This window comes from Vanessa atalanta, chromosome 20, assembly GCF_905147765.1.
Source record: "Vanessa atalanta chromosome 20, ilVanAtal1.2, whole genome shotgun sequence".
Classification (NCBI taxonomy): domain Eukaryota; kingdom Metazoa; phylum Arthropoda; class Insecta; order Lepidoptera; family Nymphalidae; genus Vanessa; species Vanessa atalanta.
Window position 1 is genome coordinate 8,149,536 of NC_061890.1, and position 27,814 is coordinate 8,177,349.

At 30.2% G+C, this 27,814-nt stretch overlaps 1 protein-coding gene across 1 annotated transcript in view; it reads right to left on the reverse strand.

The window, feature by feature from the left end:
- Positions 1 to 862: 862 nt before the first annotated feature.
- The window catches only part of LOC125071817 (sterile alpha motif domain-containing protein 1), a 34,366-nt gene continuing 7,414 nt past the window's right edge, over positions 863 to 27,814 (reverse strand). The window contains exons 2-3 of the mRNA XM_047682210.1: positions 4,732 to 4,865; positions 863 to 2,363 (exon numbers count right to left, since the gene is read on the reverse strand). Coding sequence (XP_047538166.1) covers positions 2,360 to 2,363; positions 4,732 to 4,865 — 138 coding nt within the window. The 3' untranslated portion in view covers positions 863 to 2,359. The remainder of the gene's footprint in view (positions 2,364 to 4,731; positions 4,866 to 27,814) is intronic.

Here is a 27,814-nt window from a genome sequence, read left to right on the forward strand (position 1 = left end):
AATTGAATAAGTACATTATAAATATTTATATTCTTCTTCAATTTGAAACATTATGTAATGACGAAGACACGTAATTAATTATATTATTATAAGAACATGATATATTTTTGCAATACGAATATAAAACCACGCTGTGTTTCGTCTTTATTTTTGTACGGTTGTGAAAAAAAAGGCCAAATTATTTATACCCAGTTTTACCCAGAGGTTATGTACTCTAATATCTCGTATAATTACGTTAGTTTTTTAATGAAATTACCCACTATCATAATGTATCTGTTAGTCCAAAAGGTCGTATGTTAAAAGTGTATAATTTATAAAAAGCATAGGGGCCATTCATTTATTATGTATAACTATTTTCGCTTGTTTTTGACCCCTTCCCTCCTATCATAAGAAAAAAAAAGAATATGATGATCCCCCACCCTCCCCTCTTTTAATATTTATTACGTAAGAATCTAAAATAAAAAAATAATAAATAATTAAATGAGATTCAAATTTCTATAAATTTAATAAGTATTATATTCATATATTTCCTATACTGTATATATTATATATAATATGTAACGCAGCAGTTCAGTCCTATTTTAGGCTGTTTGTCGAAAAATCTTATACTATAATGTTTCCCTCATTTTTTTTAATAGTGAAAGTAATAAATTTTCGACTACTTGGCGAATATATATTTTATTGACAAAAAATAACCAACGATTTTTTAAAGTATTTCATTGGAACTAAACTTTTAGATACGACCTTTTGACCTTGCAGTATCGATAAAAGAACTCATAACTCTATTAACTGCATTTCGAATATATTGTAGAGTTATCTTTGGCCAGTAAATATATACAAACTATTTAAAACAGGGGCCTACGTATTTACTAGTCGACATGGATTACAATTTTATTATAGCGACCTTAGGACGAACATTGTTTAAAAAATTATTAACAATTGATCTTTAGAGTGGCCTGCCTTGAAACAAGTACACATGTGTAAACAGAACTTAATTCAATACAAAAACAGATTAAAAATACATTTTTATTATTGACACATGACATCTGTCGTAGTCTGCGTAACGTAGTATTTTATGTACCTTTCGTTAAAGTAATACATCTAAAATTATTTTAATTGACATGGCAGAATATTTTGTGCTCAAGTAGCGTAGATACCAGCCGGAAAAAAGCCAATATACTATTTTTAAGCTGGAGAGTTTTTTTATGGTTGGAAGCGCTTATCTCAGGAACTACCGGTCTAATTTGAATGATTCTTCTTGCGTTAAATAGCCCGTTTATTGAGGAAGGTTTAGGCTATATAATTTTACGCTAGGGAAACGGAACAATCACTAAAAAAGTCTACCAATATAGCAAACTATGAAACGGGCTCGTACAATCGTTTTACGCAGATGAAACCGCGCGAGTTGGTATATATAGAGTATAATATAAATAAAAAACTACATTAAAATTCTTTCAGATCTGTAATTAATCGTACATTTAATAATAACGAAAAATTGTTAAAAAAATAAAATAATTTCATTTTTTTTTTGTATTCGTAAAGATCGCTTTCATTATGATATTTAAATTTTTATAACCATTGCATAAACTTGAATTGTATTTTATTTACGCACAATGTAACTATCCGTGACGAAATACCATTTATATTCGGAGGAATCTCTCCATTTCTCTTTTATTAACTAAAATCTTATTAATTATTATATATGACTGGTTCTCTATATTAAGTGACGTGTGTTTTAAGAATGTTTCGAACTCATTCAAATTAAAAGAACGCTCGCGTGATTTTATTGCTAGAAACAATTAAATATCATATTATTTTTTCATGTTTTCCTCAATTTATAAGTTATTAACACGAACACTAATCTGACAGTGGAAGCATTTAACACAATACATTAGTCCGTTATAAAAATTAATATCGGAAAAATCTTAATTTCGTAAAATATTTTACATTTATTTTTACGTGTCCGTTGTATGAAAATTCGTCATTTACAGGTGACGCGATGTGAAAATCTTCAAACTGTAAAAAAAAATTGTAATCGAAAAGTGACAGTTCACATTTGTCAATTGATATATGAAAAACGAATCGCATACAACAAAGACATGACATCCATATCAGATATTTTCTCTATGGTTCGAATAGCGTTCTAGAACGAGAACAATCGTGACAAATAGATGCAAATGAGTCGTACTATATTGACATCGAATCAATTTAGCAATCGATATTCGACATCCGTGCGATTGCTTGTTACTATCGATATAATTCATGGTTGAAATAGCTTCGTTGAAGTGTTATATTCACGCTCGGTTTTCGTTTATTCTTAAACTCGAGGCTGGTTGGGTACTGATGACGTGGCGTGGTGTTATCTGAAATAGAGAAAATAACAAATCAGAACAAATCAATTTACGTAGTGTGGCGAAGGGAGGGTGGCGTAAATGTTGGTTTTTTTTCGGGATAAAAAGTATTTTATTTCAGACTATAATCTAAATATGTTCAGCCGTTCTGGCTTGATTGAGTAACAAACATCCAAACTTTGACATTTTTTTTAACGATTTAGAACGAAAATATTTCTTTTACGATAATCATCTGAGATTTAAAAAAAATAGATTTCAATGGCCAGTTTAACATTTAGTGGACTGGTAGCGTTTACACTATAGTGTAATTTTGCAAATTTCGATGTTTATAAATTATATATTTCGATATTTAATAAAATTTAACATCCATTATTCATATATAAGTGGCAAATACTTGCACAACTATAAATAAAACATTCGCAGAAGTATTTTTATATCTTTTATTTGTAATTCAAAGTAATTGCATTTTATTTGAAGAAAGTGACGAAAATAATACGAAATACTTGGACCGTTTCATACAGTTAATGAATTAAAGAACGTAGATTTAGTATTCACATGACATAGGATAACTCTAAATATAGATATATATATATTATATAATTAAAGAATTGCGCTTCATACTGCTTATGTTAATATCAGGCTAATTTGAATTTCGAACCATTGATCGATTTATATTTAATTTTATCTGATTCTAATTATACAAAAAAACGACTTCGCAGGAGTCAATATAACATAATGTATATATGACTTCAAAAGAGGTTCTCAAATCATCTGTATTTTTTATGTACATTCGCCAATAAGTTTTTTGCTTATGAAACTTTTGATGATTGTTTTTCCTTTGAGTTTTATTTATTGTAAGGTGAACCATATTTCAGTTCTATAATGTAATAAAATTACAAAACGCAAGTGGTCGTGCAAACTTACGTTACCCATCTTAACTTCATAGCTAGTGAACATTTAATTTTTCATCAGAAGCGTACATTTAGGTCTTTTGTTTATTTGGAATAAATTATTTTTTAAATTATATTTATATAAGTATATACTTCAAAAGTTAAAGAAAAATATGTAAGTAAGTATATCATAAAGTGGGTGGACGGCCAAACGGGCAAACGCTGGAAAGTGGTAATATTAACAAATACAATAGGACATATTAACAATTCCTTACATCGCCAATGCGCCACCAACCTTAGGAACTAAGATGTTATGTCCCTTATGCCTTTAGTTACACAATCACCCTCAAACCGGAACTTGTGTTCGAATCCGGTTTGAGGTTGATTGTCCGGTTTAAGATTGTTGTCAATACTAAGTATTCGGTGTGGCGGTAGAATATTTGATGAGTGGGTAACTACCCAGACGGGCTTGCACAAAGCAATTTTGACCACATGGTAATATAAGAACGGAACGTTTGAATTAAATAAAAAAAAAGAAAATTGCGAAAGAGTTTGTATAATATGTTTCATTCATCTTATTATATATTACGATACATAGTGACATAAATGGCTGACAATATTTTAGTATTGTTAGCATATTGTTATATAGTGTGTTTATAGACAATGCTTTTAAATACGTAATTATATTTCGTTATTATCTATTGTTTGAAAAGGTTACAATTTAAGTTACTTCTTACATTGAATGTGTAAGTGTCAATTGTGTAGTAACGATACTAAAATATTCTTAAACTGGATGAAACCCCGGCTTCGCTCTGCTATATTAAATTAAAGTAAACAAATAGGGTTTACTTTTTTTTATAACATATAACTTTTTCATACGTTTATGATCGGTCTACCGAGTCCCTTGCACGAAATTATTTATTACTTGGAACTCACTTTATGAACGCACACGTAAACTGTTGAAACGTCACGTCATTGAATTTTATGGATTTAGTATTGGAATATCTCTATTATGCGAACTTTACGGATATAATTATGTTATCGACTAAAAAATCATTATTTTTTAACGATCTATAATTATGGATATGTTTCTATCGGGTATATCGTAGACTTGTACGAAATTATTAATATACATTATTTCATTATTTTCTTTGTAACGCTTGATTTTTGGGCTAAACAATAATTAACGCATACAATGTTAACAGAAAGATTTGTAGCTTTTTATCGTCGGAACAAATTTCGTTAACTCGAATTCAAAATCAAATTATTCTTTTTTCAAGTAATCTACTAAAGTCACTTTCGAATAGTCATGTTAATATCGAATAAAATGTCGGAATGTAGATTGTAATGAGAGCAACCGCTAAGAAAATCGGTAGGTACTGTTTTCCACCAATTTAAATAGCAATGTTAATTAAATATAATTATTATTTATATGAAATTCAACGTAAGGTTGAATGCTAAATAAAATTATAGATTATTTTAGTAAGTACCTTGGTCCATGCCGCGCACGCAGCATATGAGGCGGTACTTCGCGGCGCTCAACGTCATCCGAGTTGAGCTGAAGACCGGCCACCAGCTGCATTATCTCACGCTCTTTCTTGAGTTCCTCTCGACCTGTCTCCACCTGTAAATCGATAAAAAAATAAATTATAACAAAGTTCAATAATCATGTATGTATATATGTATATATACTATTTTATTTAAAATATTTATGCGAATTGGCAAATGGACTCCCTGATGGTAAGTGATAACCACCATGATATTGGCTCCGTAAGAAATATTAACCATTCCTATAAAAATAATTGACAATTATTATAGTTAAGGTCATTTACTTTCATACCAAGGAATCAATTTAGAATTCTGACTAATACTATTCATGTCATAAATATTGATGAAGGTTCTCAGCATTTCGAGCAATGATATTTCATTGACGGCTTCAGAACAGATTATAAAATTAACTTGTAATCTGTATAAACTTCAAACTTGTAAATATATATTTTTTTAATTTGCTTTATGCGAACATTAAAATATAGCCAGTATCTACTGGCCAGTTGTTTAACCAATCACGCCGTCAATGCCCCGATACCCATGGGATCTAAAATGTTGCATCTGTGCCTCGAATTACTCATCCTTCAAACCTAAACACATTAATACAGAGTAAAAAAAAAAAGTTATGAATATAAATGATATGAAAATCGAAGTCAATTATATATGGACAGAGACCCAATACCCAAAGATGTCAAATGGAGCGAAACGAATTAATCAATACGAAACTAGAATGTAGAATGTGGGTTACACGCACCAAAGCGATCTAAAACGGTAAGTATATTACAAATCGTTAAATTGGCAAGACTCGATCGCAGTATCACATCGACTCAACGTAACGACTTATGCAATTCGTATTATCGTAATCTTTTGCAGTGGGATGCAATCGCTGAGCGATATTGCTTCCTGATGGACATACTGAACGTATATGTACAATGTACATATAGTCAACAAGTTATTGCAATCAAAGAAAGTATAAAGATAAACAAAACTTAGATTTACGTATTCCATACAACTTACTAATAACTCAGCAATATTGTACACCACTAACTTCTTGATCAATATATCTTTATTTATAATACAACATCATATCATTTAACAACTTATATGCCCCTTAATTTCACTTGCAAAGTTCCGATAGCGGCTACGTCTACGTCAACGGCATTTTTTAGCAAATTCGTAATGAATATAATAATACAATTTCAAAGATATCGCAAATATTTTATTTGGCTTTGGTCTTCATGTATTTGGATATAATATATATGTATAAAGTAGAATATCAATAAATAATAAATACAACTATACGCATAGTGTACGGTACTCGTCGGCGTTCACATGAATGACCAAACACGATTTAAATCAAAGAAAGCGTAAATAAATGAAAGAAAAGGTAAAAGCTATTTGTCAATAACCGCAGGTGCGAGCAACAGCTGACCAGATAGAGTTAAAGTAATTTAAACTTTATTTCCATTATTTTAGGTTGAAATTCATTTGAAAACGGTTCTATTGTAATATAATATGCATACCTGCGCTGCAAAATGTTACTTACACTTTGCAAATAAAAAGTCATGTTAAAAACGTTTGTTAGTCGTTTTACGTTTTAAATAAATCTTTGGGAAATGTTAATATAATTAGAAGCTCACACGTGAAGTTTCTAAAAATTAATATGTATTTTTATTTTGAATCGTACCGTTGAATAGTTTTTGATTTTTATATTAAGCATTGCCAAATGTAGTTACAGAAAAAATACGCAACAGACATTGTACTGCCTGCGTATAATATTAATTTTATTATCTAACAAATTTTATTGTAGATCTGTATATGTATATGTGTGATATTGTATATATATACTTTGATATAACTTAAATGTAGCTACATCTAGTGGAGCGACGATACAGCGAACATTGTAAATTCTATAAAAACTAAAAACCTTTAAAAAATGAGCTTATGTAATTAGGTTGTCAAATGGTGATGCTTTCAAATTGATGTACCTTTATGAAAATTTATACTATAAAAGTGGTCGCCCGCGGCTTCGCTTGCGTTTATACGTTGGTCACCAAGTTAGCAATAAAAAAGTAACGTATGTCCTTCCTTGGGGTTCAGTAATTTGCCTTTAGAGTAACAGACAGACAGGAGGAGTTACTTTCGTATTTATAATATTATTTTAGATTTTAGATTAAAGAATTATTTAATTAATAATACGTCTGAATAGTCATCAATAAAAATAATTCAACGTCAGTAACATCAGCGGAGAAATGTAGAAACCGACTAATATAAAACGACACCGTTTAAATCTACGGAAATATATTTATATAATCGGTTACTTCTGTTAATAATTCGCGTCAAATCGCTAATTGTCCATCTACTCTTCCCACACGTCATTCGAGCAAGAGTTATTTAGAAATTCGTATCAAACACTTGTGTGAAAAAAGGTTGTGCAATAAAGAACCTCAGAAGGCAAGTTTGGTTGGAAAGTTGGTTCGCCGTATGTGTCAAGCGAGACTTGTACCGGATGGAAGAAACATGACGTTTTGCGATTAAAGGGAAATTTGTGAAAAGTACGTAACAGAAAACGTAATCGACTTTGATTTTCGATACGTTACGCCATTGAGCAACTGTATAAAATTATACCAGATGATATCTTGTCCCGACTGTATGGGTAGACTACTAAAACATTTAATAAAACATTGATACATAATACATATTACTGAATACAAGATTTTATTATAGAAAAAATAGCGTGGACAAATCAATACAAAGACCGTATTTTTATAAAAAAAAATTAAATGATTTAAATTTATCAAATGACGAAAAGAAATATTTAATTACAGAACGTGACACACGTTCTCATATTTATACACTATTGAATAGGTAAATAAAATCTAAAAATTTACAGGTACATTGAATATTTTACAGCACAAAGATAAGGATTGTCAACATCCATTTGCCAACTGCAATTTGTTTCGCAGATAAACAATTAGCCACCTAAGTTAACATTAATCACCGTCTAGACATTAAAAAATTAAAATGATTTACACGCTATGTGTACAAAGCAAACGTTTTATAATTAAATGCAAAGTATCCCCAGTAAAAATATCAGTGCTATAATATTGCTTATTCCTGAAACAGTGCAGCACGCCAGCCTATAGCCAGGTTGTTTAGAAATCCGCCACAGGCAATGAGATATTATTTTCAATCCTTAGACAACATGTTAGCCTCAAAAGCCATAGATTACGGGTATGCCTTTTGAAAAGATATTCGATTCGATAACTCACAAGTTTCAATTATCATTGTACTAGGTACTAATATTATATTTGTTCCACCTACTTGATTATCGTTTGACGCCATATTTGTATCGTTTATATGGAGTTTTCTTACAAACTTTAATAATATCTTTATTGTATTATTGTGCATTGGAATTACATTTTTAATTTAAATCGGCAATAGACAATGAAACTGACACTTATAGAAATATTAACCTTGACCCGTTTGGAACTAGAAATCTTTTGTTATTTAGTTAATATATGAAGATATGTGAAATTTTGCATCACGAAACATATTTTGTCTCCATTACAAAACAATAACTAATATTCAACACAGTGACATTTCGCAATCGATGTATCGTCGGTAGGCGTCATTGTTGCACGTTCATACACCTCTATATTAAAACCGACTGATACTCGCACAATACAAGCAGCTAGAAAAACCAGAACGTGTGTTACTCAATAGTTCGAGAGACAAGTTCTTTTGTCGCTTTAAATTTTCCAATTGATAAATGTAAACAGTTCATATTAGTCAGAACTAAATAAAAAAAAAACATGTTCCATCATGATGTTACTTATCATAAATCAATTAGCACGAAAGTAATGTACGAGTGAGACTATTTTGTAATTCAATCTTCAATACGAAGTGGTTAATTAACAAAACACACAATACATTAATTTCAATACCTATGAGTCGTCTTACTTTCTACCAACTATGTAAACAATGTATATTTACAGTTCTACGCTGCACACGAGTTGTTATGTCTGTTAATAACACGTTTAAGAATGTGCATATTCCTTCAATAATGAAGACGGACCGTAGACTTGAAAAGGTATAACGCTCTACGTCAAATAAATTACATGCTTAATCAAGTGTAGATTTCTTTGAACGTAAATATTATGTCAGCGCTGATGACTTGACAGGCAAAACATCGCTATAATCATCTTGTGCGTGTATATTAAGAAAACATAAATAATAATAATATACGTTTTGAATTATTCCGTAGGCAATACTGGCGATTAAATTGGAACATTGTCGCACTTTGACGTTGTTGGTTATATTATCTATGGATGCTTCGTTAATCTTGTGACTAGCTTTTAGAGCTACAGATTCTGAGGTTTTGGGTTCAAACCTCAGCACGAATGAATAAAAAACATATTGGAAGGTTTTTTTTGGCCAGAAATTATAAGCGGCAGATTGCAGTCTGTATATTGGCAGTGCTTACATTTCTCAGCCGTGATCCCGTTGGATTATGAAAGAAAAAAAGAGACTGTTCGTGTGTTTGTGCACACCCTATTATATGTCCTGCGCCAGCGTCCGTTCAGAAAACACCCGCTTGGACCGAAATGGGTCAAGATCATCAAAAAAGTATTTATTAATCTATACTATCTATATTTAATATTATAAATGTGAAAGTAACTCTGTCTGTCTGTCTGTCGATCTTTCACTACCAAACTACTGAAACGAATTTGATGAAATTTGGTATGAAGCAAACTTGAACACCAAGGAAGGACATAGGCTACTTTTCTTTCTTAACATCTGACAACCAAACCCCTTAAACGAGAACTTAAGCGAGCGAAGCCGCGGGCGACAACTAGTTGTATATATGTCGTTTTTTAATGAAGACTATTTTTAGGAAAGCAGACAATACGATCGTGAGTAATTAGACTTCGCCCATGAACACTGAAACTAAGATGTAACGTCCCATTTGCTTGTAATTACACTATAATCATTCTGTGTACAAAGTAATATACGTGGGAATACTTACATCTCAGCGACTACTGAACCGGTTTTCGTTACATTAGCAGAAAGCTAATACATCTGGAGCATACCTTATATATTATAAGCGTAAACTGATTTTTGTATGGGTGATAGTTGAACGATAGCTGCACATAAAAAATCGGTTGTGGCCTCATTTTGAAAATCTCAAAAATAGAGCAAATAAAGAGGATTCTTGATTGCAATTTACTAACAAATAATTAATTTTAGGGAGCGGAATAAACTTACTGGCCGGTGCGAGCGGTACTACGGCTGTCTAAGATAAAAAAATAATTAAAAATTGCAGTTTACAATGAAATTAAATCAAAACAAAACGTCATAGGTTTCGAAATTTCTAAAAAAAACTTTTGAATAAACGTGTAGTTTCGCTATTACAAATTTTATCTCCACAAACTTTTGTATCTGTGTCATTTAGTGCCTTTGTTTTGACAGCTGTAAATGTCAATGTGTTAACATTAAGTCTGTATAATTTTGTTAACTTTATGATCGTTCCATTTTTCTTAATATTGCTAATTATTTACTTAAAATATAAAAATACAATTCATACTTAAGTTTTTAGACTTAAGTAATTTGCAATTGAACTGAAAGTATATTTTCTTAAAAGCCCGATAAAACAGAAAAAGTTGCCGCCGTACATAACTACAAAATAATTTATACGCGCGTGTTCCTCATTCTTACGTTCAAGGGTAAATTTATAAAAAAATATATATTTACGACGAAAGCCGACGACCATGAATTATTAAAGTTGGACACGATTTATTGTGAAGCGTTTGTATACGATATTATTAGACAATCAAACGCACACGATATGCGTAAAAAAAACCAAATAAAAAAATTAAGCTTTGATTATTTGACTAATTGTTACAACAAAAAAAAACTGAAGATATATCTCAATTAACGACTCACAATAAACATTACCTTTCAGTAACTATTTATTATATTGAATAAAATCTAAATACATTAAAGAGAATTATCTATGCTAATATTCGATCAATTATGCACAAGAGCAGAACGGGTGATGTAAGTTAACATCAGTTATATACATTTCAAGTAATGACACACGATGTAAAAAATATATAAAAAATAATTATCGTATTATAATAATGCTAATTTTGTACATAAACTTCCCGCGGCTTGACCGATTAAGAAGATATCTTTGTTTTTGTACTTATGTAGGTACTCGACTGGACACCAATAATTCTACTAACAAATTGACACTACATCGTAATCGATTCGAAATATTATCGTTGCCGTTCAGTCGCAACGATCCAGGTTGTCTCGAAATTGGATCGGAATAAAATGGGGAACGTTTCATAACCGATATTAATAAGTAGAAAAATCCTCTGTTACGTTTAAGCTGAGGTTTATGTTTTGTGACGAATTGTCGAAGTTAAATCGAAATAGAATTTCAAACGTATCATAATGGTTATATAGTATGTTAATAGAATTAGCCCCCAGTGGTTCGTAGCTTTTTTTATTCATTTTATTTCAATTTTAAATTCTTAAATTCAGACCATAAAAAAAACATTATAATACTTTATTATCAATCTCCGGCACCTCTGAATATTTTTAATTCAATTTCATTCATTCTTTAAAAAATATCACAGAGTAAAAATCTTTATTAACACTTACGAAGTCGTGTCAGTTCAGTCGCCAAAGACAATAGTGTAATATTAATATACTTAATTCTCCTACCGACTGTTCTTGATAGAATTATTAATGTAATAAGGTTGCTGTCAATCTAATGGAAATTACGGTTAAAGTAGGTTTTATAAGTTATAAGTAATTGGTATCATCGATAAAAAAAATAGACGTAAATAAATCCTTCAAATACAGAAGGCAATGCAAGCAATGTAGCAGATTTTCGATGATTTGTTTTTAATTTTTTCATTCTTATTACAAGTGAATTATGTTCTTTAATGAGTAATTTTAACCCCAAATTTCTCATTTACCTACTTATTATATTAATTATGCAAATTAGACATTTAGCTTTGTAAGCTTTGTGATTACATTCGAGTGTTGGCAGTTGAGTCGAAGGAGGCCGTCTCAGTAAAAAACCATATAATATTTTTTAATGACATAAGAAGTGTCAATTAATTTAAAATATTCATTTTAAACTTAGTGAAAAAACGTTTATCACTAAGTTTAAAATGTCACAAAGCTTACATCTCCCCCCTTCGAAATATAAATGAGAAAATTTATATTTCCTCTTAAGTAATATTTAGCTGTGAAAACTAAAAATCAGTATGCATAGGGATAAGCTTTGTGACATGATATAGTCCAGTTGATCTTGTTCCACGACCAGTATTTATTTTAAAAACTGAATCCGATATTTTTTCTTCTATTTCAAATGGGCCAATTCTAATTTCATACATCTTTTTTTTGTTTAATTTGTTCCCATAGTCAACATATACCATATCTCCTTTTTTAAAATCATATTGTAATCTATTCTTGGCAAATAAAGTTTTATTATAGTCATGCGATTTTATTGACCTTTGGAGTGCTATTTTCCTGTCTTCTTCCAAACTTTTTGTTAATAACTGTTTTTCTTTTAATTCATGTGGTAGCAAGTCTGTAGATTCCCCAGATAACAAATATTTAGGAGAAAATCCTGTTACAGAATGGTCTGTTTCATTATATCTGTTTCTACATTCTTCAGCTATTTTTGACCAATTTCTTTTTCCTTTTGATTCATTCATTTTGCATCTTATTTTGTTTACAATAGTCTGATTTAGCCTTTCGTTTAAACCATTTGAGAACGGTGCATCTACCGCAGTAAATATTAATTGAATGTTTCGGTTCTTAAGATAATTTTTGAATTCAATCGAATTAAAAGCTGGATATTGATCAGAAAGTAAGATGTCTATTGTTTCTTCTTTAGGAATTTTTTCTATGAGTTTAATGAAGTCTCGAGCGTGTTGATTCTTAGAACATAGAGTATATGCATATCTAGTAAAGTGGTCAACTAGTAGATGTAAATACTTTTTTGTTGATCTTTGCCCACCAAATCCTCCTATTGTGTCCAGTGACATTATTTGAAAGGGTTTATTAGCTGGGCCCAATTGCGATATAAAGCCATACTTTTTATTTAACCTTGTTTTATTTTTTATACAAGTCTCACAGTTTTTGCATATATATTTGATATTTTCTGATAGATTCGGTGCAGTATAAAAGCGTTTTATTTTAGATTCTGTTTGATTTATTCCAGTATGACAATATTTTTCATGGGTTTTTTTTATTATAATTTTACTGTAACTTTCACTTAGAAGTATTTTTTTATTACTTTTACCACTTTTTTTATAGTAAATTCCATCTTCTAACACAATGTTCTTTTCATGTTCTTTTATTTGCAAATTTTGTGCTTGATCACATTTTATGTCATGAATATCAATAATATTAACCGTCCTTAAATTATCTTCATTATTAGCATCTATGTCCAACACTGGGTTTCTGCTGAGACAATCTGCTTCTGTATTATTTTTTCCTGGGAAATATTTTATTTCACAATTATATTGTGACAGATAATATGACATATCGCCTAATTCATCATCATTTAACTTCTCTAAGGGTTTGTGATCTGTATAGACAGTAAAATAGTTTCCAATCAACCAATGTTGCCAAAATTTTATACTCTCTTTTATGGCTAAGCATTCCAAAAATATAGCTTTTTTTATTTCTTTGTGATTCATTTATTTTTTTAGAAAAATATGCTACCGGTTTTTCTTCGCCATTGTGTTGAATTTGTTTTAAAACTGCTCCTATTCCTACGGCACTGGCATCTGTATAGATAAGTATTGGTGCTTGTGGATTATAAATAGCTAGTATTGGTTTGGAACACAAATAATCTTTAATTTTCTGAAATGCATCCTCACATTGTTGTGTCCAATTAAATATCTGATCTTTTCTCAGTAATTTATGTAAAGGGTCAAGAACGATTGAAACATTTGGAATGTATTTTCCATAAAAATTAATTTTTCCTAAAAATTGTCGTATTTGTTTTCTATTTTGAGGAGCAGGAAAATCTTTAATTGATTTTAAATTGTCTTTTAGAGGTGTAATCGTATTCTTTTGTAATATATGGCCTAAATACTTAACAGAATCACTTGCAAATTTGCATTTTGTAAATTTCAACCTGAAACCCTCTTCTTGAATAGCATCCAACAATTTTTTTAAGTGTGTGATATGTTCATCAAATGATTTAGAAAAAACCAGTATGTCATCAATAAAATTCACTGCAAACCCCGACAGGTCATTTTTTCTTATAATATTTCCCAAAATTCGTTGAAATATGGCCGGTGATGTTTTAAGGCCAAAGGGTAAACAAGTCCACTGGTAATGGCCTTCCTGTGTTACAAAACCAGTTTTGTATTTGTCTGAAATTTTTAATGGAATAGACCAAAAAGCTGAATTTATATCTAGAGTTGTAAAATAATTACAATTTATTGTTTTTGTTATTAAGTCTTCTATTAGGGGAAATGGTTGCGATTGAGGTATGATTAATTTATTTAAATCTCTGAAGTCTATGCATAATCTACTTTTTTTTCCTTCATCCCTTTTAAAAGCTAAGGTCACAGGTGCCCCAAACGGACTGTATGATTCTTCAATCAATCCATGTTTTAACAGTTGTGAGATTTGATTTTCTATCTCTAGCTTGTCTTGAACTGAACATCTATATGGTCTTTTATAACAATATTTTTCAACTTGTAAATCTATACACGCTTCATAGTTCTTCACTTTTCCAGTGTCAAATTTATTTTTTGCAAAGATATCAGTGTAACTATCTAATAATATGTTTATCTGTTTTCTTTGATCAGTATTTAAGTGTTCTGTATCTATATTAAATTTGTTTGTATCTATACCTTCATTAAAGTTTACAGCATATTCTTTTTCTTCTATATATATTCCCATATTTTTAGTTTGTTCGTCTTCAAAATTATTCTTATTTCTTATTTTGAAATTGTCTGTTTTTTGTATTTGGATATTTAAATTCTCATCATGAGTCAACCCAAATTTATGTATTGAATCTAATCCTAGTATTAAATCATACTCAAAATATTCATTTTTATAGATAAATGCATTTATTTTAATCTTCTTATGCAATAACTCCGCATCTAACGTAATCAATCCTTTTGTTTTGCCCCCTCCACTTATTGTTTTTATCGTGTTATAAAAATAATTTGGTTTCATATTCGTCACCTGAACTAGTTTTGAATTTATTAATGTTATTTGTGAACCAGGGTCATACAGTCCCTTGGCTTCTAATGTATTATTTAATGTCACTATAATCTCAATAAGTGGAGGAAATTTTAGTTTTTTGGATCTTCATTACTCAGTTCAACTTTTAATATTGAATTAGAATTAAGGTTTTTATCATCTGTTGTTTTTTTTTTATATTTATACCAGCAAACACTCTCTGGATGAGATCTATTCATTTTTCCTTTATTTTCACAAATCCTGCATGATTTTTTTTCAGTTTGTTTTATTTCTTGTTTATTGTATTTATTCGCAGTGTTTAAGTTCTTCTTTATGTCGTTTTTTCTTGTTAAACTTTCTAATCCTCTTATGCTGTTAAATAAGTCATTCACTTCTTTAAGGTTTTCTCTGTCTATTCTATCCGTTACAAAGTTTGGTAGACCGGTGGCAATCAAATATATTAAAGTTGGTATATCTATTGATTTGTTTATTTCTAACAACAGTCTCTCCTTTTTTAGAGCGTATTCTAAGATTGATCCTTGTATATATTTAAAGTTCATAGCGTACCTTATTGGTGACCAACCTTTATCTGCAAATGTTTCACTCAAACTTTTCTTCCATACAGACCAATCTGAATCTATAGTATGTTTAATAATCATTGAGCTGTACCAATCTACACAACTATCTTCCAATAGCAATCTTAGAATTTCTATTTTTTGTATATCTGTATCTATTTGTAATCGTGCACATTCATTTTCAAAATTATCTAACCATTGTTTAACATTTGTTGTATTTTTTGAAAACTTCTCTATTGAAAATTCTGATATTAATCTCATCTTATTTTCTGGTTTTTTCAACAATATTGTTTCTGTTGTTAAAGACTCATTTCTTTGTTCTATTTTTTCAAGTAAAAACCCATCAAACTGTAAGTTGTCATCATCTAAATATGTTGATTTCATTTCCTTAGTTAATGTTATCCATACCTGTCTCTTATCGTGCCTTTTTTGAAGAGATTTTTTTATTTTGTCAAATATTTTATGCTTCATTATTTCTTTGTGTAGATGCACTGGTTGGTACTCTCTAGGCACAATATAAGTTTGGTTGTGTATATCCGTAATGGAGGTTATGGCATAAATACTTGTCTTATTATCGTCTGGTTTGGCTTTTATAATAAATTCAAATCTTAATTTCTCCATTACGTAAGTGCAAAAGAAATAATTTTTCCTTTTTTTTACATGTAAATAAATTGTCGATTTATAAGGTCATGGGTTTTTCAAGCATTAAACAATTTGATTCATCTAAAAAATAGAGTTTAATTTTGTTAATAACAAATAAATTTTACAATACAAATGGCTAACTAAAATACAAACCTAAAAAATAGAGAATCGACAATTGCAATGTTCATGCTTTATTTCTTCCTTAAAGAGAACTGGAATTGTCCTTTCCACTCTTAACTGAACTAAAATACTAATTAATAAAAAAAAACGTTTATCACTAAGTTTAAAATGAATATTTTAAATTAATTGACACTTCTTATGTCATTAAAAAATATTATATGGGTTTTTACTGAGACGGCCTCCTTCGACTCAACTGCCAACACTCGAATGTAATCACAAAGCTTACATACTTAATTCTCCTACCGACTGTTCTTGATAGAATTATTAATGTAATAAGGTTGCTGTCAATCTAATGGAAATTACGGTTAAAGTAGGTTTTATAAGTTATAAGTAATTGGTATCATCGATAAAAAAAATAGACGTAAATAAATCCTTCAAATACAGAAGGCAATGCAAGCAATGTAGCAGTTTTTCGATGATTTGTTTTTAATTTTTTCATTCTTATTACAAGTGAATTATGTTCTTTAATGAGTAATTTTAACCCCAAATTTCTCATTTACCTACTTATTATATTAATTATGCAAATTAGACATTTAGCGAACTGGTATGCTTATGAATATTTAAAAGTATTTTTGGAACGGAGACAAGCGAGTGACGTGTCATAAGTCACCTAGTTCATGGACACTGGTGCAACAAGAAATATCAACACATTTTATCGTCAACCACGCGATCTAAGATCCCTTGTGATAATTCTACTGGCTCACCCTTAGTCAAACCTGAACACTACATACAATTACTAATAAGACTTCTATCATCGGTAAAGGATAATGCTAATATCTTATATTTTTTTAAGTATTTACATGTATGTTGCCAATACGTATTTATTTCTTTAGGAAATGTATGTTTAGAAACTCTGCATCAGCCGTGTCTCGGGAAAGATGGAGAGAAGCGACATCAAGATTGGGCACTAGAAGCAAATCCTCAAGAAATACCCTAAGAACATTTGAGGTTAATACAATCAGAAGTTATGTTCATTAAATTTTTCCACTTTTTTTATATAGTGTGACCACACAAGAATAGTTCCGCTGGTTCCCATCAGGCAGTGTCTTGCGACCAAACGAGTTTGCCATCGTCAACTGGTTCTTACTTCCCTTAGCGATTCACAGTTGGAACTTTAGTTATCAAGAATTTTAATTAACAAAATTTTAAATATTTTATGAATAAATGTAAATAATCAGTTAATCGGGCAAGTCTTGAGGTATGACCTTAAGAATCTTTAGGCAACTAATAAGATTTGTTGATGTGTGTCAAAAATATGATGTGGATTTTTCCTTTTTTTATTTAAGTAGTGTTTAATTTAATAATGCTGTCTTTTTCTTTCGAATGATGAATCAATGAGGACAGAAAGAGATAAATCTGTTTAACTGAACACCGATATACAATATTCATGAGTGACTGTAAGTTAAAAGCGTGCAAAGGCATCGCTATCTCTTCCAAGCATCATCTTAACCATATTAATAAAATTTAAGGTTATTATGTAATTACTAAGGAATTTTAATTTTTTTTTTTCAATAATTATTATTTAACATCAATACACCTGGCTTGAAGTCTATTGCCTTTTAGCCAAATATTGTCTGGAAAAGAGTAAAAGAAAAGAGTGTCCTTTGGTAATAAAACCTTATTTTGTATCACCTGTTTTTTAATCTGCATTTTTTAAGCATAGACAATGTCAGTCGATATACAAATGTCCCTTAGCATGAACATACATGTCATCCCGTGCAATGTCCGAAGTATATTCCGCACTACTCCATTCCTAATCGATGGACAATGGTATGACTCCCATTAATCAATTTTAGGATACACAATGACATACATATATTAGTTTTCCGATATGGTAGGATATGTACAGTACAGTACTGCTTATTGTTAAAATCTGAACAAACTCAGAGTTCAAGTACAAATGTAAAAATATGAAAGTTTATATGTAGGTACTGTAGCAAATAGGAATCTAAATACCACTGACTATATACTAGTATTTAATGTAGTTATTTAATTACTTATACAATTATGCTTGATAAAAATTCAACAATATTTTTACTAAGAACGTAACCACTAAATAGAATAAAACAAAGTCGAGTCCCTCTATCTGTCTGTCCCTATGTATGCTCAGATCTTTAAAACTACGAAACGGATTTTAATGCGGTTTGTTTTATAGATAGAGTGATTCAAAAGGAAGTTTTATAGGTATAATAGATTCATAATATAGTAAAGAAACTTTTATTACAGCACCACCCATCTCATTTTGTATTAGCTACCACCTACACCTTTGGTTGCCTGGAAGAGATCGTTAGGTAACGATAAGGTCACCAAAATTGTATCCTAAATTTATTTAGGCTATCCATGTTTTATTTTTATTTTTATTACTCTTTATGGTTAACAATAAAGTATAAAGTATTATCGCCTAAGATCAATAATCTACTATTACAAGAATATTAAATAAACTATTGTCACGTCTTGTATTAAAATAACATTTATTTTAATTAGTCCCATATCTTTTTGTGAAGCGCTGTGATACATACTTTATAATTTGATTTGTACCGCTACAAAAATATCGAATACAGTTTGATAGTGACGTTTGTAGGTCAGCGTTGATTATCAAGTATCCATTCACAGAAGCACACTCTACGACAATACGCCCGTTCAAGGTTACAGCTTTCACACAAGCTGGTTCGTTCCCTAACTTTATTTTCCTCACTAACGTTAAATGACGGTGTTTCAATCCTTATACCTTATTAAGTTCCGTAACACTAGTGACGCACCCGGCTTCACATACAATTTATAATAATTAATTTTGATTATACATACAAACCAAATATAACAGCTATAAGTGTTATTCGGTAATCTTTGAGACAGATTACAAAATAAAGGGCGAGAAGAAGGGCGTTAATATAGAAATGCAGTGCGCTTCACTGTTATGAAAAAGAATATATTTAAATAATTAATTATTATACAATTGAAACTCTTTGCTTGTTATACAAAAGAGGTTTCAACAGTTTGCATATTTCACGTTTTTAGTACAAATACATACTTATATAACTTTATAGCTCGTGTAACGAGGCTTTATTTATTCCATAGAATTATTCATATTATCATGAATACGATAGCCTGCAGTTTTGTAGGTTAATCGCCAAATGTATCTAATTAACAGCAGATGGACTTGCCCAGACATTAATTATTTACTTCACAAAATTTTATATAACTACTTAAAATTTCATGCTTTCTATATTAAAAAATATACAGGAAAATCTAACCACAATGGCAATCTAACTTCAAGATTTCATACAAAATAAAGTAAAACGTACGATTGAGAATCTTTTTATTGATTTTATTCGTCAAACACGCTTCGCTCGCGGAGTTTTCGGCAGCGAGAAAGTAAAACACACAAAAAAAGTCGTCTGTTGAGTTTCTCCCGCCAAAACTGAGATCACTGACCGATTGACATTCGATACTCCCTCGCGACACGCACTGGAACACGAGAATGGGATTCCGCTGGTTCCCATCGGGCAGTGTCTTATGACCAAACGGGTTTGCCATCGTAAACTCGTTCCTACTTCCCTTGCTTATACACAGTTATTTAACAAGATTTTTTTTCCTAATTCTACAAGCACCGTGGTTTGTGTTTAAATCTCTGCAGGCAAATGTAAATGTATTTATTGATTACAAATAATAATGAAATGGAAGCAATACAATAAGCTAGTAGCAAGCATTGTGCCTTTTCATATTTTATTCACTAAGGTGCATTCAAGAAGGTTTTATTGACAATCTTAGAACGCGGTATAAATATATACTTATTTTTAGAAAAAATATCTTATTCAAGGGGGGAAACAGAAATTCATACCTTCGTCTAAAGTTATACCTACATATATATATATATGTACGATATAGGTAGGCGGACGGGCAAATAGACCATCTGGTGGTAAATGGTAAAGTCCATAGACAATGGCGCTGTAAGAAATATTAACCATTCCTTACATCGTCAATGCGCCACCAAACTTAGGAACTAAGATGCTATATGCCATACGCATTTAGTTACACTGACTCGCTCACCATTTAAACCGGAACACAACAATACTGAGTACTATTGTTTGACGGTAAAATCTGATGAGTGGCTACCAAGGCAGAACCTACCTAGATAACCTAGGTGAGAACCTACCCGTGCAAGCACAAAGCCCTACCACCAAGTTACTTATAACAGTTTTCAATACTATTGGTACGATTGTAGTATTATTATTACACAGTAATTTTACTTGTTGTTATAATATATAAGGGAAAACCGCCGGCAGACAATGTCTACCATGTATATGGGTACTAAACCGAAACGAGCCGCGTTATCTGGTTGAGTAGGTATGTTCTGTTAAGCAATACAAAGAAACGACTCCTCATTTATGAATATACATAGATTTTACACGTCAAACTATTATTGTATATCATTATTGTACGTGAGGTTACTATTCTTTTTCAGTTATTATTTAAGCAAAATATTTTCGACGAAGGACATTATTTTAAATTGATTTCGCTTTGATCAGATATGACTCTTTATAAATTTGCTATTAATTATATATAAATAAAGCAAAACATAATAATAATAATTAATACACTTCGATTTTTATGAATGAGTTGAGGTTATTTTTTAATGCCTCACTGCAAAATCTACTAAACCAATACACTCACGTGTATTGGTTTAGTAGATTTTGCAACTTATAAAATTATTTCAAAAGAAGTTTCGCTTTGCAGTTTCACCAGCTTTAAATTTAGACTGTTGACCTGACAAGCGAGTATTTTATGTATGAGTATAAATTAACACATTTTCTTACTTCCCTAAAGATCTTTATGTGTCGATAACTCATGAAATACACCTTTTAAAATAAAAAATGACTACAAATTACAGACTAGCGCAGTGTACGTACATATTAACCATAAACATTGTCGCTTTGCACGTAGTTGTAAATTTTAATCTCCTGCATTATTCCTTCACGATATCGTGTTCATCAATAATTAAAAAATGCACAAAGTATCAAAGGTCAGTGATTTCTTTTGCAACTTCTTATTTTGAGAGCCTTGCCTTATAGCGATGGACATAAAGGTGAATATCGCTTGTTATAATCCGAAGAAAACATCAGACGAAGTATTGTATTCGGAACGCGACTTCATTCGAAACCCGCATTCCAATCGACGTTCCACTTGCCTGACATTTGCATTAACGTACTTGGACCTACATAAAGTTATGCAAATTTCATAGCCTTTATTTAACAGGACTCAAGGTCGAATTTCGTGTTTCAATTGTCACAAAGCGTTAATCGTACTCGGTGCAAGTACCTTGCAAGTTTTCATAATTTGTGCATGGATATGCATGCAAAGTTAGGAAGTATTCTACCTACTTAATTAAACATAGATACCTCCATAATTATCGACATAGAACCCACATAATTTTAGAATGATTAATATGTTTAACCACATTCTTAGTATAATATGTAAATTTAAATACCTTACGATAAATTTTATGGTCATCGTGAACATAGTATGTTTTATTATTTTTCTATTAAAAAAGTATACATTGTTATTTTTTACATTTTTCAAATGAAGATTTTAATTATGTCCTGGTTAAACTAGTAACTAGTATTTACAAAGGAAATTAAACAATATTATTTTATAACGGAATAGTATGTTTTTTTTTAAATTTATTTAATAGATGTAGTTGAGGAAATTGACCACATAAAGGAACACTGCAAGAAAACCATTCTCTACATCTGCAATGCGTGAAACATGTTACTACCGTAATTATACTGGCTCAACGAGCCTTCAAACCGGAGCACAGAAATGCAGATTATTAATATTTGATTATCTTCTAACTGACACATCAGCAATACCTACCCAGACACACGAGTAGCTATTAAAACTACATGATAAATGAATACCGTAAAGACGTCACTGTGATTTATGACAAAATTATAGTGAAAGTAAACGCGATAGAACTATCGAATTAGTATTATTAAATTATTAATTATCTTGATCGCATTACAGAGAGCGACATCGTTGCGCAACTAGCACGCACGCTCAAGCAAGACTCGTCTACATAATATGTGCTTGGACACCGTGAAGAACATACCCGTTTAAAAACTATAAAAATATACCTTATATTCATATACATATGGTATATTTTCCTATTCCAATTCACGTAAGGGAATTTAAGTTAATAACGCGACCACAAAGTTGGCACTAAATACTTTACCAGATGCTGTAATCATAATTAGATGCAGATATTGTTGAAATTGCGATATGGTACACGACACGCAACGTGCCGTTGTCCGCTTTAAGGCTACCGATGAAAAGCGATAAATCAATATAAAACTGAATATTTGTTTGTTGACTGTTATTGACAGTTTTGTACAATAGCATAGTAACTCAACGTAGACTAGATTGAGGTATAGCTTATTCCAATGGAAATAGGTATGAAGATAAACAAACCTTTGATGTACGTGTGTTAATGCGATTTGATAATAACTCCGCTATATTGTGCACTACTAAGAGTTTATGATTAATATATCTTTATTTATAATACAACACTATTCAACTTTACTACTTACGTATATCCATTTTTATTTTACTTCCTAAATTCCGATAAGTCTCGTCGACGTTCAAAACACAAACGGCAACATTGCATTTTTTGATGGGGCTGTCATGGCATTCATTCATTTGTTATTACAGATTTTGTTTGTCGTGGAAAAAAATAAAGAGATTGGGAAGTCCGATAACGGTGGAATTGAAGCACGGAGTAATGGAGGAGGAGGGAACTGAGCCCAAACGTGCGGAGGATGCGACATATTCATTTTAATAAAGCTCTTAACCAATTATATCGTGTCAATTTGCTGTCAAATTGTTGTTAATTTGGCTTTTCTCCTCTTATGGTTAGAAAAGAGTATACGTGCTAAGGAAGTAACATGCAAGAGCATTTTCAATTATAGTAATAGGTGGGCGCAATGTACTTACTAAAAAATAAAATAAATGGGTCAAGTGCATTATCATCTTTTAACCACGAACATATTAATATGATTACATCAACAATTCGTATTGCTGTTATAATATCGGTGTTTATTATTTGAGAACAATCCAATTAAAAAAAAATATCTTGTTTTGATGTTAGATCTTTCATCTTAATGATATGAAACATTTCAGTGTCAGGATATACAATTGATAAAAACGACAAAATTGTTTCATCCATCAATATAATCATTTCTTACAGCCTCACTCAAACCTATCCAAGAGCAAAAGCATTCTTGAAAAACGCACTATGGGACGAATTATGATTATAAAAGAAATAATTAAATCGATCTAAATCATATTCAAATATATTTTGTTTAAGTAGGCTCATAAAAATACTTATTACTTATATACATATTAGAGTTAAATTAAGTGTAAAGCTGCTACCGGTTCCGAAAGTAGATTTTACTAAGAACCGGCAAGAAACTCAGTCGTTAATCTTTTCCACCATTATAATTACTGAGCATGTCAGTAAAGTACATTTTTTTATATAATCGGCCTTTAAGTAAATAAGTACTACATCCACGCCTTTCTTTCTTTAATATAATCTTGTATATGTTCAAATGTCTTCGTAAGGTTTTTATTTCAACCATAAAAATTGTGTTTTGAACATCCATAAAACTGTTATGGGAACTTTGCAAATTAATTAAACTAAGTAGTGTACATTGTAGCCGAGCTACAAACAACTCGCATGAAATGCGTTAATCTAAGATTTGTTTACCTATTATCTTTATTCGTTTTTCACCTTCTTTAGACTACAGGTGTATATAGGCATAGCACGAACGAAATTACATTGCAAATATCTTCACATATATACTTATCACATACGTTATTAACTTTTTAAAAACTAACGGAATTTTAAAACATACGAAAAAAATACCAACAGTTACTCGGATAACCTTGAGTCTGACTGTTTTAGTAAACATGTAAATTCTATTTGTATAAAATATAGTAGTTGTGTTTAAAGAATAAACAAAATACTGCCTATTTCATAAAGTAGTCGTTTTACTAACCGAGGCCTAAGAATTTGTATCGACAAAAATACAAAAGGAAAAGTAACTATGGAGCAGCCAAGGTTACAATCAACGCAAGAAAAGTTTTATTATTTAAAAAATTAAAACGTTGCTCTCAATACAATATATATTTGCTGTTAAAGAGTCTAGGTGACTTTTGAGAGACTATTTTCTATACATTGGTTAATATTTATATATAATATTCTAAAATTAAAAATCTATTATGTATTTTCCTCGTTGCAATGAGTATTACATTTTCTCACAAAATCTTTCATATTCTTCAGAATTCGAATTATAATATGTGTATTAAGAAGGTAATATTCATTTAATATTTGTTCGACGACTGTAGTACCTACGTATAAGTTAGTACAAGGGTCGTGTGTTCATAAAGTACCCACTTCCAGGATAACACGCTAATAATCTCATCACGTAATAGTAAATATTGTAGACACTCGTTTTAAGTCAAGGGAAATTATTTATTTTAATTAAAACTTATATGCCTTATTTATATAAAATTACTGTTATAATATTTCTAAGATTCTCTTGATACTAGTTCAATAATGTAAGAACTTAGTCTTAACTCAGGAATAAGACAATATTTATCAGCTTTTCTTATATTATTTGATAAGAATTTTAAATAATGTTTTACTCGATACGCAGTTAAATATATATGCCCAAGAATCAATTATCCCGCCAATACGAGTGTAAATGTTCATGTTACCAGATTAAAAATATAATGTTTAATAGACAAAGTGACAGATACTGGTCTGTATTATACAGATAATAATAATTCATATAATATAAACAAATATAATAAATGTGAAAGTAACTCTGTCTGTCTGTCTGTCGCTCTTTAACTGAACCAATGAACCGAATTTGATAAAATTTGGTATGAAACTTTAACTCCAAGAAAGGACGTAGGCTACTTTTTGCCTAATACATGACAACCAACCCCTAAAACGCGAGCGACATCAACTATAATTTAATATAAAGTATGACATTCTAATTGAGTCTTACAATAAATGTAACAGGACATCCTCATCCACTTTCAAATCAAATTAATTAAGTATTTTTTTTTTCTCAGAATAGCGTAGAAATCTTTGCCAAAAATAATTACCTACAAATCAATTTACATGATATTTAATTGAGATAATTTATATCAGACGGTTGGATCAAAATCTAAATCTACTTTATTCAAGTAGACTTTTACAAGCAGCTCTGAATCATCATTTTACAAAACTATAGCAAAACTTAAGCTTAAGTGAAGTTACCGCCGCCGGTTGAGAATGTAGATTCTACCGAGAAGAACCGGCTAGACAGTAGTTACTATTTTCCAAGATTTAAAATGCAAAGTTAAGTTAGTTTAATACAATTATATACATATATATAATTATTGCATTTCCAATTGTCGTAAATATGCTCAAAATCCATGATTAAAACGTAAAGTAAATTGTACGACTAAAAAATAATTGATTCTTTAGTTGAATATAACTCGAGTTGACTACAAATTATTGATTAAAAGGAATATTAAGTACATTTATCATTTAAAAAAAAAATTAGCTGTGGTTTTGTTTGACCAATTATTATGAAAATTTATCTCGGTTCGTAAATCAAAGAGATCGTCATAAGCATTTTCGTGTTTTAAAAGACGCATCTAAGTAAATTATAATGTTTTATGAAAGTTACACATTAACATTTTTCGTTTTATAGCTATACTGATAACACAAATACGTCATTGGAAATGCACCCCATGCTTAAATTTGCAATTATTAAAAAAAAAACTATATTAGAAAAAGAAAATGTCAGCATCATTAAAGAACGAAATTCATTTGGAACAAAAAAACGCAATAAAAAAAAAGAACAAAAGAATATGTCAACTAATAGGCATTAAGCGAAGAATTAAATTAATATTAAAATGCAAATTATAATTATATAATGTTAATAAAATTCGAAAGTCTTCATTACAAAAAACAAGAGTTCTCATTAAATAACAATAGACATATGACAATTACATGAAACATTCGCATGTTATAGATTTTCTAGATGCATTGACAGACGGACAGAAAGCATTGAATGAACTACATATTTCTAATATTTAAAAGCATAATGAAATATTTTATTACAGTTACTTATTAATCTGAATTATTGTACATATAGCACTTTAATTAGTTTTAAATTTGCCAATACATAAATTGGAAGCTCCAATTAAAGATTATTAAAATATATCAATTGATATACAATATAAACGACACTGCACAAGATAAAAACAAATGTATTCAAAATGTTTTTTCCGCAAGGTATCGTGTTTTTTAACGGATATATTCTTTCACTGTTTATATAAAAGTACTCAATTGATCTACTTTAAATTATTTTTACAACGGTATACAAAACCATCTCGATTTCGTGAGCTAACAAGAGTGCAATAATAAAAATAGTTGCCTAAATAATGCAATAAAAACGTATCGATCGTGAAGCTCCCCGATGCTTTTCATCGCGAGTCGTGCAATAAATAATTAAAATTAATATTATTCGTTGTAATATTGTCCAAGATTATATAGATTATAAAAGAGCTTGGAGTTATTAGTGGTTGATTTTAATGCATAATACGTAAATGAATTTAATAGTATTTGTTAAGTTATTTTATTTTTTTTTATTTTCATAATTATTAACCAAACATAGTCGTAGGATTAATCCGTGACGGAATGCATATGAATTGTTTTTGTGTCGCAAAAAAAGGAGTCAACCTTTTTTCAAGATGGCGGCGATCGCTCTTTTCCAAAAATAAGCCTTTACGGTTCATTTGCATTTCTTAGCCTGTTATTTGAATAATATAATAATAATTCGGATAATACGATTATTTGTTATAACCAAGTTGATTTAGTGAATAGTTTAATTACTGTATAACCGTTTTTTACTAAATACATACGTATGTATATACCGTACATATACCAATATAACATTATTTTCAATTTTGTCTGTCTGTCTGTTTGTTCCGGCTAATCTCTGGAACGGCTCGACTCATTTTAACGTAACTTTCATTGGCAGATAACTGATGTAATAAGAAGTAACTTAGACTACAACAATAACTTTTTTGTTAAATTTAAACGCGCAGGAAGTAACTGAAAATCTGGTCATAAACAATTAAGAATATAACTAGATTCTACCGAGAAGAACCGGCAACACAGTGGTTACTCGTTTTCAACATTTAAATAAAATACCTATGTCAATACGTAACACTCCAAGCCAGCGAAATATACAAATACAATCATTGTAAAATAAAAGATTCGTATATCGATTTCGTGTATTCCGACATTTTATTTAAAAATAAATCCCGCTATAGTACA